This window comes from Syngnathus scovelli, chromosome 18 (genome assembly GCF_024217435.2).
Source record: "Syngnathus scovelli strain Florida chromosome 18, RoL_Ssco_1.2, whole genome shotgun sequence".
In the NCBI taxonomy this organism is placed as follows: domain Eukaryota; kingdom Metazoa; phylum Chordata; class Actinopteri; order Syngnathiformes; family Syngnathidae; genus Syngnathus; species Syngnathus scovelli.
In genome coordinates this window covers 11751250-11763834 of record NC_090864.1, presented here as the reverse complement: position 1 = coordinate 11763834, position 12585 = coordinate 11751250, and the positions used below count along the sequence as shown (strand labels likewise).

General features: G+C 47.9%; 3 protein-coding genes across 3 annotated transcripts; 2 read left to right on the top strand and 1 right to left on the bottom strand.

The window, feature by feature from the left end:
* Positions 1 to 1701: 1701 nt before the first annotated feature.
* rpl21 (ribosomal protein L21) lies at positions 1702 to 3382 on the bottom strand. The gene is made up of 6 exons (XM_049749779.2): positions 3265 to 3382; positions 2729 to 2807; positions 2584 to 2645; positions 2343 to 2455; positions 1907 to 2057; positions 1702 to 1824 (listed from the first exon to the last, which is right to left on the bottom strand). The coding sequence occupies exons 2-6, from the start codon at positions 2793 to 2795 to the stop codon at positions 1735 to 1737; spliced, it is 483 nt and encodes a 160-aa protein (XP_049605736.1). The 5' UTR covers positions 2796 to 2807; positions 3265 to 3382; the 3' UTR covers positions 1702 to 1734.
* Positions 3383 to 3690: 308 nt separating this feature from the next.
* On the top strand, positions 3691 to 6893 carry usp12a (ubiquitin specific peptidase 12a). Its single transcript, XM_049749776.2, has 9 exons — positions 3691 to 4096; positions 4667 to 4747; positions 4824 to 5037; positions 5178 to 5413; positions 5571 to 5647; positions 5725 to 5808; positions 5870 to 6067; positions 6148 to 6226; positions 6303 to 6893. Exons 1-9 carry the CDS (start codon positions 4049 to 4051, stop codon positions 6402 to 6404), a joined length of 1119 nt encoding a protein of 372 aa, XP_049605733.1. The 5' UTR covers positions 3691 to 4048; the 3' UTR covers positions 6405 to 6893.
* Positions 6894 to 7420: 527 nt separating this feature from the next.
* Positions 7421 to 12482, top strand: gpr12 (G protein-coupled receptor 12). Its single transcript, XM_049749777.1, has 2 exons — positions 7421 to 7637; positions 8537 to 12482. Exon 2 carries the CDS (start codon positions 8549 to 8551, stop codon positions 9563 to 9565), a length of 1017 nt encoding a protein of 338 aa, XP_049605734.1. The 5' UTR covers positions 7421 to 7637; positions 8537 to 8548; the 3' UTR covers positions 9566 to 12482.
* Positions 12483 to 12585: the final 103 nt, after the last annotated feature.

Sequence of the window (12585 nt, the reverse complement as noted above, 5' to 3'; positions counted from 1 at the left end):
ATATGTAACATGGCTGGTCGATGCAGCTGCTTGAAGCTGCTGGCTGAGCGCACAAGCTCAATCTGTTTGTGTGTGCGCGTGTCAAACGTGTGATTAAGTTCATACTCTACACGGCTTTTATCCAAATACCCCCCCACCCCACACGCACACACACACACTTGTGTGTCCTCACCCTCTTCTCTTGTGTGTTTACTTCTTGTTCATTGAATAAGTAACCCCCCGTGAGTCATCAGGCAAAGGTGGACCTGTGAGCTGTTGTGAAGTGTCATTGACAAAAATATTATTATCATTTTTTAGACTGGCTCATTCTATTGTCACATGGGTGCTGTTTTTTTTGTTCTTAACTCTTTTAAAACAAATGAAGTTAGGGAGAGTCTTTGCGTAAATGTGAACCGCATGGATTCCTGGTCAGGTTTTGGCTTCATGAGAAAACAAGATGGTCCTACACGTAGCCCAAGTCATCAGTCCCTTCCTATCTCCAACACAAAAAGCAAAAATGCAGACACCCTGGATCAATATGAAGGGGCTTTGACTGCCAACTTGCTAGTTGATTAATTGCATTTTGTTTTCCCTTCTTTTTATCTTATCCCTCATACTAATCTGTGACGATAAGACTGAATTCCCTGACCTCGGGAGACCTTCAAGGGTTCGCAGGAGGAAAACTTTGAAACGGGTTTTGGGGCCCATGAGAGTATTTGATGCAATTCTGAAAACAGACAAGGGGACCACTTTGTGCAGGTAACATTTCCATTTTAGAGACTCCATCAAGAGTCAAAAAAGGGTTCTTTATCGCATGCTCTAGCTTGGTGCTAATTTGTGTCAATATTGGATAAAGTACCAAGGTTGGAACAGATAAGCCATTTGTCACTTCAGCAGTCAAGCTTCTTGGGCATGCACTGATTAAACAAATGGTCCTCCACACATGCAGAAAAACATTGGTAACATCCTTTTTATTGTAAATGAATTTGCAATTATGACTTTACTACTTGTTCCGTGGATCGTGGACGCCTTGGCTACCAAATGAATCAGATGAGTTAACTACACAAAAAGTAATCAACTAAAAAGTTAATTTACTGCAGTACTACGAATAAACCGCAATGTGCAATGAAAACTCAAGAAAACAACCGACTCCCTCCGCCAGCCCAAAAAACGTTTTAGCTTGGTGCACACTGCCCTCTAGTGGACTTTATCTGAAATTACAGGTAGATCGAACGTTCCTGACGAAATCACGCAGCGTTTCTTATATTTTTTAAAAAAAATACTTTTGTGTTTGCTGTTAGCCGCAGGTGGTATTTTAAAGTGCGCACTCTCTAAACAAGGTTGAGATGATGTATGATTTCTTTCTCTGGTTTAAATGGACTTAATCTGAAAACCATGAAGTTTTGTAAAAATGTTAAACATTTTTGACATGCGTCTCGAAAATGCAAAACGTACTTGGATCTCATAAGTATATTATTTAATTCCCACAACGACTAACCATTCACAAAAATTACTTAAATTTTCGCAGTCTAACTAATCCCAAAATTATACAATTTGATCAGATATAAGTGCATCTCAAATCATTTCGGTTGCTTCCATATTACTCAAATCGAGTCACATTCATCACTAGATGAAGTGAAAACAAACAAAGCATCCCTTTGTGCTTTTAAAATAGATTTGTCATTGCAGATTCAAAAGAGAAAGAAGCCTGGGCAGTGACCGTTGTGTACAAACATTTTTATTTTAACATCCACTTTATGCCATGAACTCATAGGGGATGGGCTCGAGCAGCTGAGGCTGGTTCTTCTTGGTGCTGACAAAATGAGCCTCGCGGGGAGGAGCAGGCTGCAGACAAAATACATTGATCTCAAAACGCAGATTGCCAACAACCCCACAAATGGCAGCTGGCTCAGCTCCTCCTTCCTACCTGGCGCTTGACCTCGACCCAGGTGCCCTTCTGCTTGGCCTCCAGTTTCTTGCTGTCATTCTCTTTGACACGCTTCAGGAAGCTGGCGCGGCTCATTGAGTGTTTTACGTGCTCAATGCGCACATTGATCCTCTTGGCCAGGATCTTGCCCCTGCAGGCACAAAGCACCCAAACATTACAAGATTGGGGAATTTGCTCTTTTAAGCTTACTTGCGCCACAGCCCTGATTTAAAAAATAAATAAATAAATAATCTGCCTATGTTAACTGTAACCCCCGCTAGCACCTCAGCTTCAACATGATCGTCAAAGCCGACGATGCTGAGGGTCCGAGTGCTTTCCCCCACGTGAATGACGACAATGGACACGAAAAGTCCAAGTGGAAAGTGAACATGGGGTTGCAGAACCACTCGAGACTTGTGTGTTGATGTGTACTTACTTGACCTGCTTGTTGACAATGACTCCGACAGCATGTTGGGTGACGTTGTAGACGCGCCCGGTCTTGCCGTGGTAGCATTTGTGCGGCATCCCCTTCTGAATGGTACCTGTGCCCTGGGGAGGAGAACATGTGCACAAGCAGTCACAATGTCAATGACATGCATCATTTTCAATGCATACAAAATAATATTTGATTGGTGCACCGAAAACAAAGGCGAGTTATTTACAGGTCAAATGCTTACCTTGATGTCAACAATGTCGCCCTTCTTGTAGATGCGCATGTAAGTAGACAGGGGAATCGGGCCTGTAAAATTGGAAAGAAACTCCGTGTAAACGTGCACGGCGTCCAGCGACTGACTGACTGCACAACTGCGGAAAACTACTCACCATGCTTGCGGAATTGTCTGCTGAACATGTACCTGGTCCCCCTCCTCTTGCCCCTGGTGTTCGTCATGATGCCTGATTACTGAGAAACAAAATAAAAATATATATGAAATGTGCCTCCACGAACGCTTTCTACCCAGAAGTGACTGACAAGGATTTTAACCATTTACTCGTCGATTGAACCTACGCTCTATTGCTGTACATGTGGCAACAGCTCTGCGTCACATGCAGATACTTAGGACAATCCGAGAATGTTTGAGAAGACTGCGTAACACTGACAACTACCGCCGTCAAACAGGTTACAAATGTCGAACGTGTCCAATGTGATCATGTTGCCTTCGAGGCCCGCACATGGATAACCACGCCGCAGCTCCGACTCACATTTAAGCGGACATTACTATTTTTTCCGGGTGAGTAGATAAGATATTTTCACAACAATCGTACAACGGGGGTCTTGTGCGAGATACGTGAGTGCAAATGTCGATGAAACGGGAATGTTTGTGGAGGAAATTTGTGATTTTAACCGGAGAACATCTTACCCCGGGTCTCAACAAGATGGCGGGTACGGCGGAAAGAGAACTTTGAGGACCTCAAACTCCGCCTTGCTGGCTGATACTCGGAGTAACGGGGCTACCCTGTGTAATTGCCTGTACAAAAAAGCCAATGTACAAAAGTAAGTAGATGACATTACTTCATTATGAAATGATCATTTCAAGATTCAAAATGTTTATTTGTTACGTGCCGTAAACCGTAACAGTGGGCAATACAATTCTTACTTTGCTTGTCTCCCTACACAAAGTGGGCGTTTATTGGCATGTAAACAAGAACAATGTAAAGTGATCTTTCTTTGTGTCTTGTACATGATATGAATGTGAATTGTTCTGTTTGCAGTAGTATTTTTTTATACAGGCGGAAAAGATGCTTCATAAATCACTAACACGCATGCGCAAGAAATACACTCCATCCGTGTACTAGTTGGAGTTACTGTGTCGTTTTTGGTGACATGATCACGCTTGTCGAACGTGTTTAGCATACGACTTTCATTCGTTTTCACGTGTGGCTTGTACGAACTAAAATGATGGATACTTGTTGCCAAAACAAACCAAAACAACGATCGGTGGGAGGTACCGCCCAATGCGGAAGTAACACGCAGTGAATCCTCTCGCTTTTCTGTATTCTCCTCTGGACGCCTCCGCTGCCTGGGAGCCTGCCTGCCTGCCTGCCTGCCTGCCTGCCTGGTTGCTGCTCCTGCCCTAGCAAAGCAGTCATCGAGAGCTTATCTGCTTGAGCGAGGCGGTGTGCACGGAAGATGGCGCTGGCTGAATGGAAATCCTAATGACAGTCTCCAAATTTGCCTCTTTTTGTACCATGGTGAGAGTAGTGCGATCTTCGGCCGCTTCTTTGCTTGCATTCCGTACCGTCGATTGTGTCCATGAGTGTGCACAGCGAAGCAGCGAAGGGCGCTAGTTAGCCACCTAGCTAATGACAGGCTAACAAGCAGCCTACAAGTGACAGCGCGCAAACAACTGGAGCGCACATCTGCAGCAAACGCAGCCCGCCCGCCCGCGTTGATTGCATGATGTTGGGCGAGGGAACGAACTGCACGCAAGAGCCAAGTTGAGATGCTTGCTTGGCCCGAGCTACTTGGTATTCCTAACGCAAGGCAATGACGACATTGTTGAACATCAGCTGCGCAGTTGTGGAGCGTTCCCTCCCAGCTCCTTGGCCACTGCAAGCGCATATACATACCAAACTGGATTCCTCCCTTTACGACGCACGTAGGAACGCGCCCGATTCTGTATCCGCCTACGCTAACGGAGTAGTAAAGTCGTAATGACGGACGGGAAATATTAGCGTGACCTGCAGGCCATGCCATGCCAAGCCATGCCATGCCATGCCATGACATGAATATCAACAATCCGTCTCGTTTGGCCTTCACAGGGCGCCAATGCCTCTGCTCTGGAGAAAGAGATTGGATCTGAGCAGTTTCCGGTCAATGAGCACTACTTCGGCCTGGTCAACGTACGTCACCTTCACCAGTCGCTGTGTTTTCTGGGTGGATCCAAGCAAGTAAACCACAAGCTCCTTTCTTTTCCAGTTTGGGAACACCTGCTACTGCAACTCGGTGTTGCAGGCGCTCTACTTCTGCCGGCCGTTCCGGGAGAAGATCCTGGCATATCGCGGGCAGCCTCGGCGCAAGGAGAACCTGCTCACCTGCCTGGCCGACCTCTTCCATAGCATTGCCAACCAGAAGAGGAAAGTCGGCGTCATTCCGCCAAAGAAGTTCATCACGCGCCTGCGTAAAGAGAATGGTAAGAAGAACAATGCTCAGACGTTGCACAGATTTGATAGGGGGGATCATTTGTAAGAAGAACAATGCTCAGACGTTGCACAGATTTGATAGGGGGGGATCATTTGATATCCTAACCCCATCTCCTCATTTTTTGCGCAGAGCTGTTTGACAACTACATGCAGCAGGACGCCCACGAGTTCCTGAACTACCTGCTCAACACCATCGCCGACCTGCTCCAGGAGGAGCGCAAGCAGGAGAAGACCAACGGCCGCCTGGCTAACGGCACCCTGGACTCGCAGAACAACAACAGCAACGCCACACCCGCGCCCACCTGGGTGCACGAGATCTTCCAGGGCACCCTCACCAACGAGACCCGCTGCCTCACCTGCGAGACGGTAACCATCTTTTGGCACCAATGACAAACTATTTAACACCGTTTAAAATACCAATTCAATTCAAATGTGTTAATAATGCTACCTCACATTTTCAGTTGCCTTTATAATAGCGCCTGGAGTGGAACTGCGTCACATTTGTCCCATATTCTCCTCGTAGATAAGCAGCAAAGATGAGGATTTTCTGGACCTTTCTGTGGATGTAGAACAAAATACCTCCATCACACACTGCCTCAGGTAACGGCCGTTTCGTATGGCCCGCTTTCCGTCCATTGATTGGCCCAACTTCAATTGAGTCGCCTTCCACCCCTCAGAGGCTTTAGCAACACGGAGACACTGTGCAGCGAGTACAAATACTACTGTGAAGAATGTAGAAGCAAGCAGGAAGCGCACAAGAGGTATGATTGAACATCATTAGCTGGCTCGGGTCCATACCAATTTTCGCCGTGGGTGCCGCAGGATGCGCGTGAAGAAGCTGCCGATGATCCTGGCCCTGCACCTGAAGCGCTTCAAGTACATGGAGCAGCTTCAGCGCTACACCAAGCTGTCGTACCGCGTCGTCTTCCCGCTGGAGCTGCGCCTCTTCAACACGTCCGGAGACGCCACCAATCCCGAGAGGCTCTACGACCTGGTCGCCGTGGTGGTGCATTGTGGGAGGTACGGGAGCAACCTGGAGAAAAGAATATTGAAGATCAATTTAGCAAAGTTTCAGTTTTTTTCTCGGCTCTCCTTCCCAGTGGTCCGAACAGAGGTCACTACATCGCCATCGTCAAAAGTCACGACTTCTGGTTGCTGTTTGATGATGACATCGTGGAGGTGAAAATGTCATTTCCTGCTTTACACACATTTCATTTCTTTATTTTTTTTAATCGCTTGCTTTATGCGCATGCAGAAAATCGACGCGCAGGCCATCGAGGAGTTCTACGGCCTCACTTCGGAAATATCCAAGAACTCCGAGTCAGGCTACATCCTCTTCTACCAGTCCAGGGACTAAACTCGGAACGTTGCCAAACGGACAATTGAACGTAGCGTCGCAACGGCCCGTGGGCTAATAACAAACAAAATGGCCTAGAGGATACTTTTAAGGGTGTAGCGCGGCGCCTCTTTGTACAGATGTTTCATTTATGAGTGGCGTTCTAGTTTGAGAGATGAATGAATCTTGGATCATTCATAAGTTTTCCCCCTACCTGAGTTGGGAATCATCATAAACTAAGAAGACACAAGGGGTAACAAGAATTGTGTATTTCTACAGTGTACAGAATGTTATTTGTATAAATATTACCAAAAAAAAAAAAGATATTATTGGACAATGTCAGAGATGTATTAATAACACTATGGTGCACTTTTGATACCGTTTTGTAGGTGTTGGTAAGTTTAACGTGAGGGAGCAATTGAGGAGGAGGAGGAGGAGGAGAAGAAGAAGGCCTGAATCGTGATCATTTTCTGTTTTAAAGAAAAAGAAATAAAGCCAGTCTTGAGGCGATGTAGTCTTTTCTTTCAAAGTCAGTGATGACTCATAGCAGCTTAATGTCGCCCTCTAGTGGTGCTACCTGCTATTGTGACGTTCGTTTGTGCTGCAACAAGAACTATTTTTAACACCTCGAAGTCCCTTAGGGACAGGTGCGTGCTTGGGGCTGCACGAGAAAGTTATGAAATTGGGTAGGCGTGGCAACAACAAAGAAGAGGCCATAGATATCTAACAGCTCGTCATTTTTGAGCACCCAAAAATGTGTTACCGGCTTCTGTCCATATATAACACAGCCAGCCAAATCCAAACCTAGAAGGTCACCACTGTGAGTCGGCATCTAACCACCGTGCTGTCAGGCCAATTCGAGTATATGGAATCACTTTGGTTGGGGTAACCCTGCTCACTAAAGATCAATGGTACAAGAAACAATGACCAGAAGCAGGTGGGTGGGGGTGGGCCTCCTCCTGTCTCCTCCATCAGTGCGTGAGCCCACTCCTCCCCTCCCCTCTTGTCCTCACGCAGCCGCAGTCTTGTCCTCTCTCTCTCGCTCTCTCCATCCTCGCATCACCGAGCCGAAAGAAGAGCCGCATCCCCCCTGACTCCCTCCCTCCCTCCCTCCACCCCTTCTCATCTCCTCTCCTGTCCTCTTGTCTCCATCCACCCACCGCTCCCTCCTCCAGCACCATGGATGTAAAAGGTTGCATCTGAACGGCGTCCGCTCGCTCGCTCGCTCGCTCGCTCAGCTCACCGAGTCTCAAGGTAAGAGGCGCCCATGACACTCGGGGTGGGATGGGAAATTAACCGATCCTTTTTCGCCCCCCCCCCCAACACACACACACCCCTTTTCCTCCTACTCCGGCATCTTTTGTGCTGACGTGGAGGAGCGGGAATATATCGGTCGCGGTAACATATGGCCATGCACTTTAGGTGCACGCTGCCGGTGCGGGGGGCGGGATGGCTCGGCTCGGCTCGGCGTTCACATTCCGTTCGTTATGATGCCTTTCATCCTCCAAAGATAGAGCTTGGATGCTTGTCTCTTGTCAGCCCAAGGGCCTAGCATTTTGGATATTCAGCCCGTATAACCAAATTTGGTCATGTGGGAGTCACCATGATTCATTGAGAATTGTTGTAAAATCTTTCTTTGTATTAGAATCTCATGAGGTCCGTTTCCTTAGGCCACGCACAAAGTTTGGTGGAGATCAGCTGAGTAGTTTTCACATAAGCGACTACATCCGCCGAGGCAGGTCAATGAAGTTACATCATCAACATGGGCACATGGCAAATTCAGGAAAAGTTGAGAAAATATCGAAATAATATTATCTTGAGATGTGAACAAAAATCCTGGGTTTAGTTTCCCTAGTGCATAAAACAGATGAGTAGTTTGAGTTTAATCCCACTAAGTGCTTAGGCTTATTATCTTCTCATCCAGATGATTCACTCACATATTAATGAAAATGATGAGAAATGCATCTACTTAGTAATGCTGGCATTGAAGTATTGCCAAATGCGGTGATCGGGATCACAGACTCGGTCCGGTCGAGGCATGATCATGAATTTTTGGCATTAGGGTTGATGTGATTATTTTTTGGATGCTAAACGTCCAGATCTATCCCGAAATAGAAAGTCTATGTCCTAACGGAGCTCGACTGTGTCTTCAGACGGGGGCCACAATGAGCGCAGAGCCAGCGGCCACTCCCAGCTGGCTGAGCCCCGACCCCACGGCTTGGGCCAGCGGCGGAGGGGGACCCACGGACAACGCCAGCGTCCCGGCGGAGGAGTCCCTGGCGCCCCGCCAGCTACCCTTGCTGGTCAACCCGTGGGACATCGTCCTGTGCACGTCGGGGACTCTCATCGCCTGCGAGAACGCTCTGGTGGTCTTGGTGATCTGGCAGAACCCGGCTCTGCGAGCGCCCATGTTCCTGCTCATCGGCAGTCTGGCTCTGGCGGACCTGCTGGCCGGCCTGGGCCTGGTACTGCACTTCACCTGCGCCTACCTGCTCCAGTCGGACTCGGCCCAGCTTCTGACCGTGGGCCTGGTGGTGGCCTCCTTCTCGGCGTCCGTCTTCAGCCTGCTGGCCATCACCATTGACCGCTACCTGTCTCTGTACTACGCCCTGACCTACAACTCGGAGCGTACGGCGGCCTTCACGTACACCATGCTGGTCCTCCTGTGGGGGCTCTCGCTGTGCTTGGGTCTGCTCCCCGTCACGGGGGTCAACTGTCTGGCGGAGGAGGCCACGTGCAGCGTGGTACGCCCGCTGACCAAGAACAACGTGGCCGTGCTCTCCGTCTCTTTCCTGCTCCTGTTCGGCCTGATGCTCCAGCTCTACGTGCAGATCTGCAAGATCGTGATGCGACACGCTCACCAGATCGCCCTGCAGCACCACTTCCTGGCCTCCTCGCCGCATTACGTCACCACGCGGAAGGGCGTCTCCACGTTGGCTATCATCCTAGGGACCTTCGCCGCCTGCTGGATGCCCTTCACCGTCTACTCGCTCATCGCCGACTACACGTACCCGCCGCTGTACACCTACGCCACACTGGTGCCGGCCACCTACAACTCTGTCATTAACCCGGTCATCTACGCCTTCCGGAACCAGGAGATCCAGAAGGCCTTGTGGTTGGTGTGCTGCGGCTGCGTTCCTGCCAGTGTTGCACAGCGGGCGCGGACTCCCAGCGATGTCTGACCCAGTTGGATCGAGCCTTTGGGTTTTAGAGAGAGAGTGGGAGGGGTTGGTTTTCACCAAGTGACAGACTGACCCAGGTGGGATTTGAGGAAGGGGCGGTTGGTTGGTCGGTCGGCAAATGGATGGTTTTAAGAGAAATGGGTCGGACTTGAGAGAGGGTTAGGGTTTGTTTCACCTGGATGGATTTTCAGAGAGCGGGTCGAAGAGGAGAGCATTTGGAGGCTGGCGCCCACAACCAGGGGCAGCATGGGAGTTTCACATCATCACATGAGGTGTTCTACCTCTGTGTTCCTCACGTGAGGCCACGGCCATGTTGCATGCTGCTCACCATGTCAGCCTTGTCCGCCCTCTCCGGTGCCCCGCCCTTGCCCACTCCACTCCACTCCGCTCCGCTCCGCAGATGGTGGCCATCACATGCTCCCGCACGGGGAGCGACGCGGCTTCGGCCGCCACGTGCTCGTCCTTCGGGATTATTGCTCGCTCAAAAGGCAGATTAAAAAGCAGGCGGACGACGACAAGCACGCAGGCCTATTTTTTATTCCGCCTCCCCCCCCAGCAGCAAGTCTGAAGCAGCATCCACCCCGCCCGCATGCCCGCCCGCCGCCTGCACTGAACGTGCGTGGCAAGCTAAAGAGGCGAGGCGCGGCAAGCTAAAAATAGACACCGGCTTCTCTTGGGGAATTGAGGAGGCCTCGCTACGCTTCTTGTCTTTCATTGGATTCTTGTGTGAATGTGTTCGACATCACCCCCCCCCCCCCCCCCCCCCCCTATTTGTAATCTCACTGGGGGCTGCAGTGTCAACTCTATCACCTCACTTAATTTTGGAATGTTGACGCAAGGTTGCAATGCAGCCCTTGCAAGATAATTCCACCATTTTGTTATGAGGATGTTATTAAAACCATGTGACTTCTCTCATCCAATCGACAAAATGGGATTACACAAACATTAGAATGACAAAAGGATTGTAGGGCACTTAGATTGATCCAACGCGATTATGGGGCACGTATTAATTTTTTGGGCTGATTTATGATCTTGATCATCATTTCATTATACTTCTCATTGAAATCTGGTGAAAAACATCCCGTTTAATTCTAAACAAAAGGTAATTCATTTATAAATGCTGAATTTGTCATGCATTTAGTCCATTTAAAAAAACAAGTCTTTTTCATACCTTATTCTTACTGAAATAACTCTTACTTCTAGAGTTCCTTAAAATACAGCACTTCAATCAAGTTCTATTTATACTTAATACATAACCTCATAAATGTACATCATTTTATGCTCTTATAGTCGACATGGTGATTTCCCAGTTTTACAATAAGTGCTCCATAATTTTTTGAAAGAAAACAACTACTCTAATGGAGTCCTCTTCTAAAGGTGACGCATCTGCTTTTAGGCCCTTCAAGAGCTCTTGAGTGTTTTTCTCATGTTATCAGCAATAACTAACCTTTGGAACGGTAGTTATTTTCAGAGTGGTGAAGCAATACTCAGACAGCAATAACATCTACGCACCCTTACTGTGATTTCTTCCCGCAGAGTGAAGCAACGCCAAGAGAGGGAGGGGGATAGAATCAAACGTGACAAAGGCTAAAGCTTCATTTGTTGCTTTGTGAGCTCATGTGATGATATAGCACATTTCTTTTGGGGTGCAAATGGATGCCGTTTAAACTTGTACCAAGGTAAAAGAAAAATACAGTACATCTTGATGGACGTCATTAATGTATCAGCGCATTGTTTTGTCGTCCTGAGCTGCCTGAGCTGAGTGTTGTAAGCTCCCACAAGTGTTGTTTGTCGTGCATGGCCGCATGTGGGCTCCTCAAGGATTGGAGGATTGTGTCGCTACATACGTAGATGGGTGTTAACTATTCGCGGATGCTGCCACCGCTGCTGCCAGTCTTCCTTGACCATCTGGAGAGAATTCCCACAATGCTTTTTTTTTTTTTTTTTTAATGCTACACCGCATGCTGCCGCCACGTCATCGGACTAAAAAGCGCCGCTACTTGAAGCCAAAGCGAAAGAGGATGAGCGATGAAATCAGCGGAAATCGGTCAAGTGACCTCTGAATGATCTTATGAGCTAAAGAGGGCCACTTCCAAATGATCTCGCAAGACTTTTGGGACGTGGCCCCCTCCCGTCCGTCTATGTTGACATCACGACGACGACAAAAAAAAAAAAAAAAAAAAAGTCTATTTTGTTATATTCATTGAAAAGTTCTATTTTTTTCGGCTTGAATTCCTTATGTTGTACGATGATATCACGGCGCTGTAAAGCCTTTTTTTCTGAATGTAGTGACACAAAAATGATTTTTTTCTTGGGCTACGTTGTGTAAATAATAATAATGATAATAATACGGCATGCTTTCCGAATGGGGGGACTTAACCACCGTGCATGGTGCTACCAAAGCAGTCACTCTTAATGGAAGGAGTTGGGTCGCACCACTTTTTTGCCCCTCCCCCCACCCCCGGAAATAGTCAAAGTGTTCAAAAAGGGCTTTTGTATCCGAGAATAGCAAAAGACTGTCACACCTATCCGTCACACAAACACAGTGAACAGAATTGTAGCCAATGAGGGGCTGGAAGTGGTTCGAGCTAACTAACCTGACACTCGAGGGGGGGCCTGTGAATGTCTCGGGGGGGGGTAACAGCATTGTGTGTTGTTTTTTTTATGTGAAATGCACTTTATTGTTATTTTCTCGGTTGGGTTGGGGGATCAAAATGGCACAATTGAAGTATCTGCAAAATGAGAAATCAACATGCACTAATTTAACTGTAAAAAACAAAAAAAAAAACACAAAAAAAAACGTGTGTGAAGTCTGTGCTGTCTATTTTTCCAAAGTGTTCTAGTTGTACTTTTTATTGCTTTGGTTAGTTAATTTTCTATTAAAAAACACACAAACAAACACGTGCTGTGCATTTGACACCCGCCTCGCCTGTTTTCTTCACCCCCCCCCCCCCCCCCCCCCGCTTCCTATCCGGTTGCCGTGGCAACTCTGCTCCCGTCACCATAGAAACAGGGGAGCC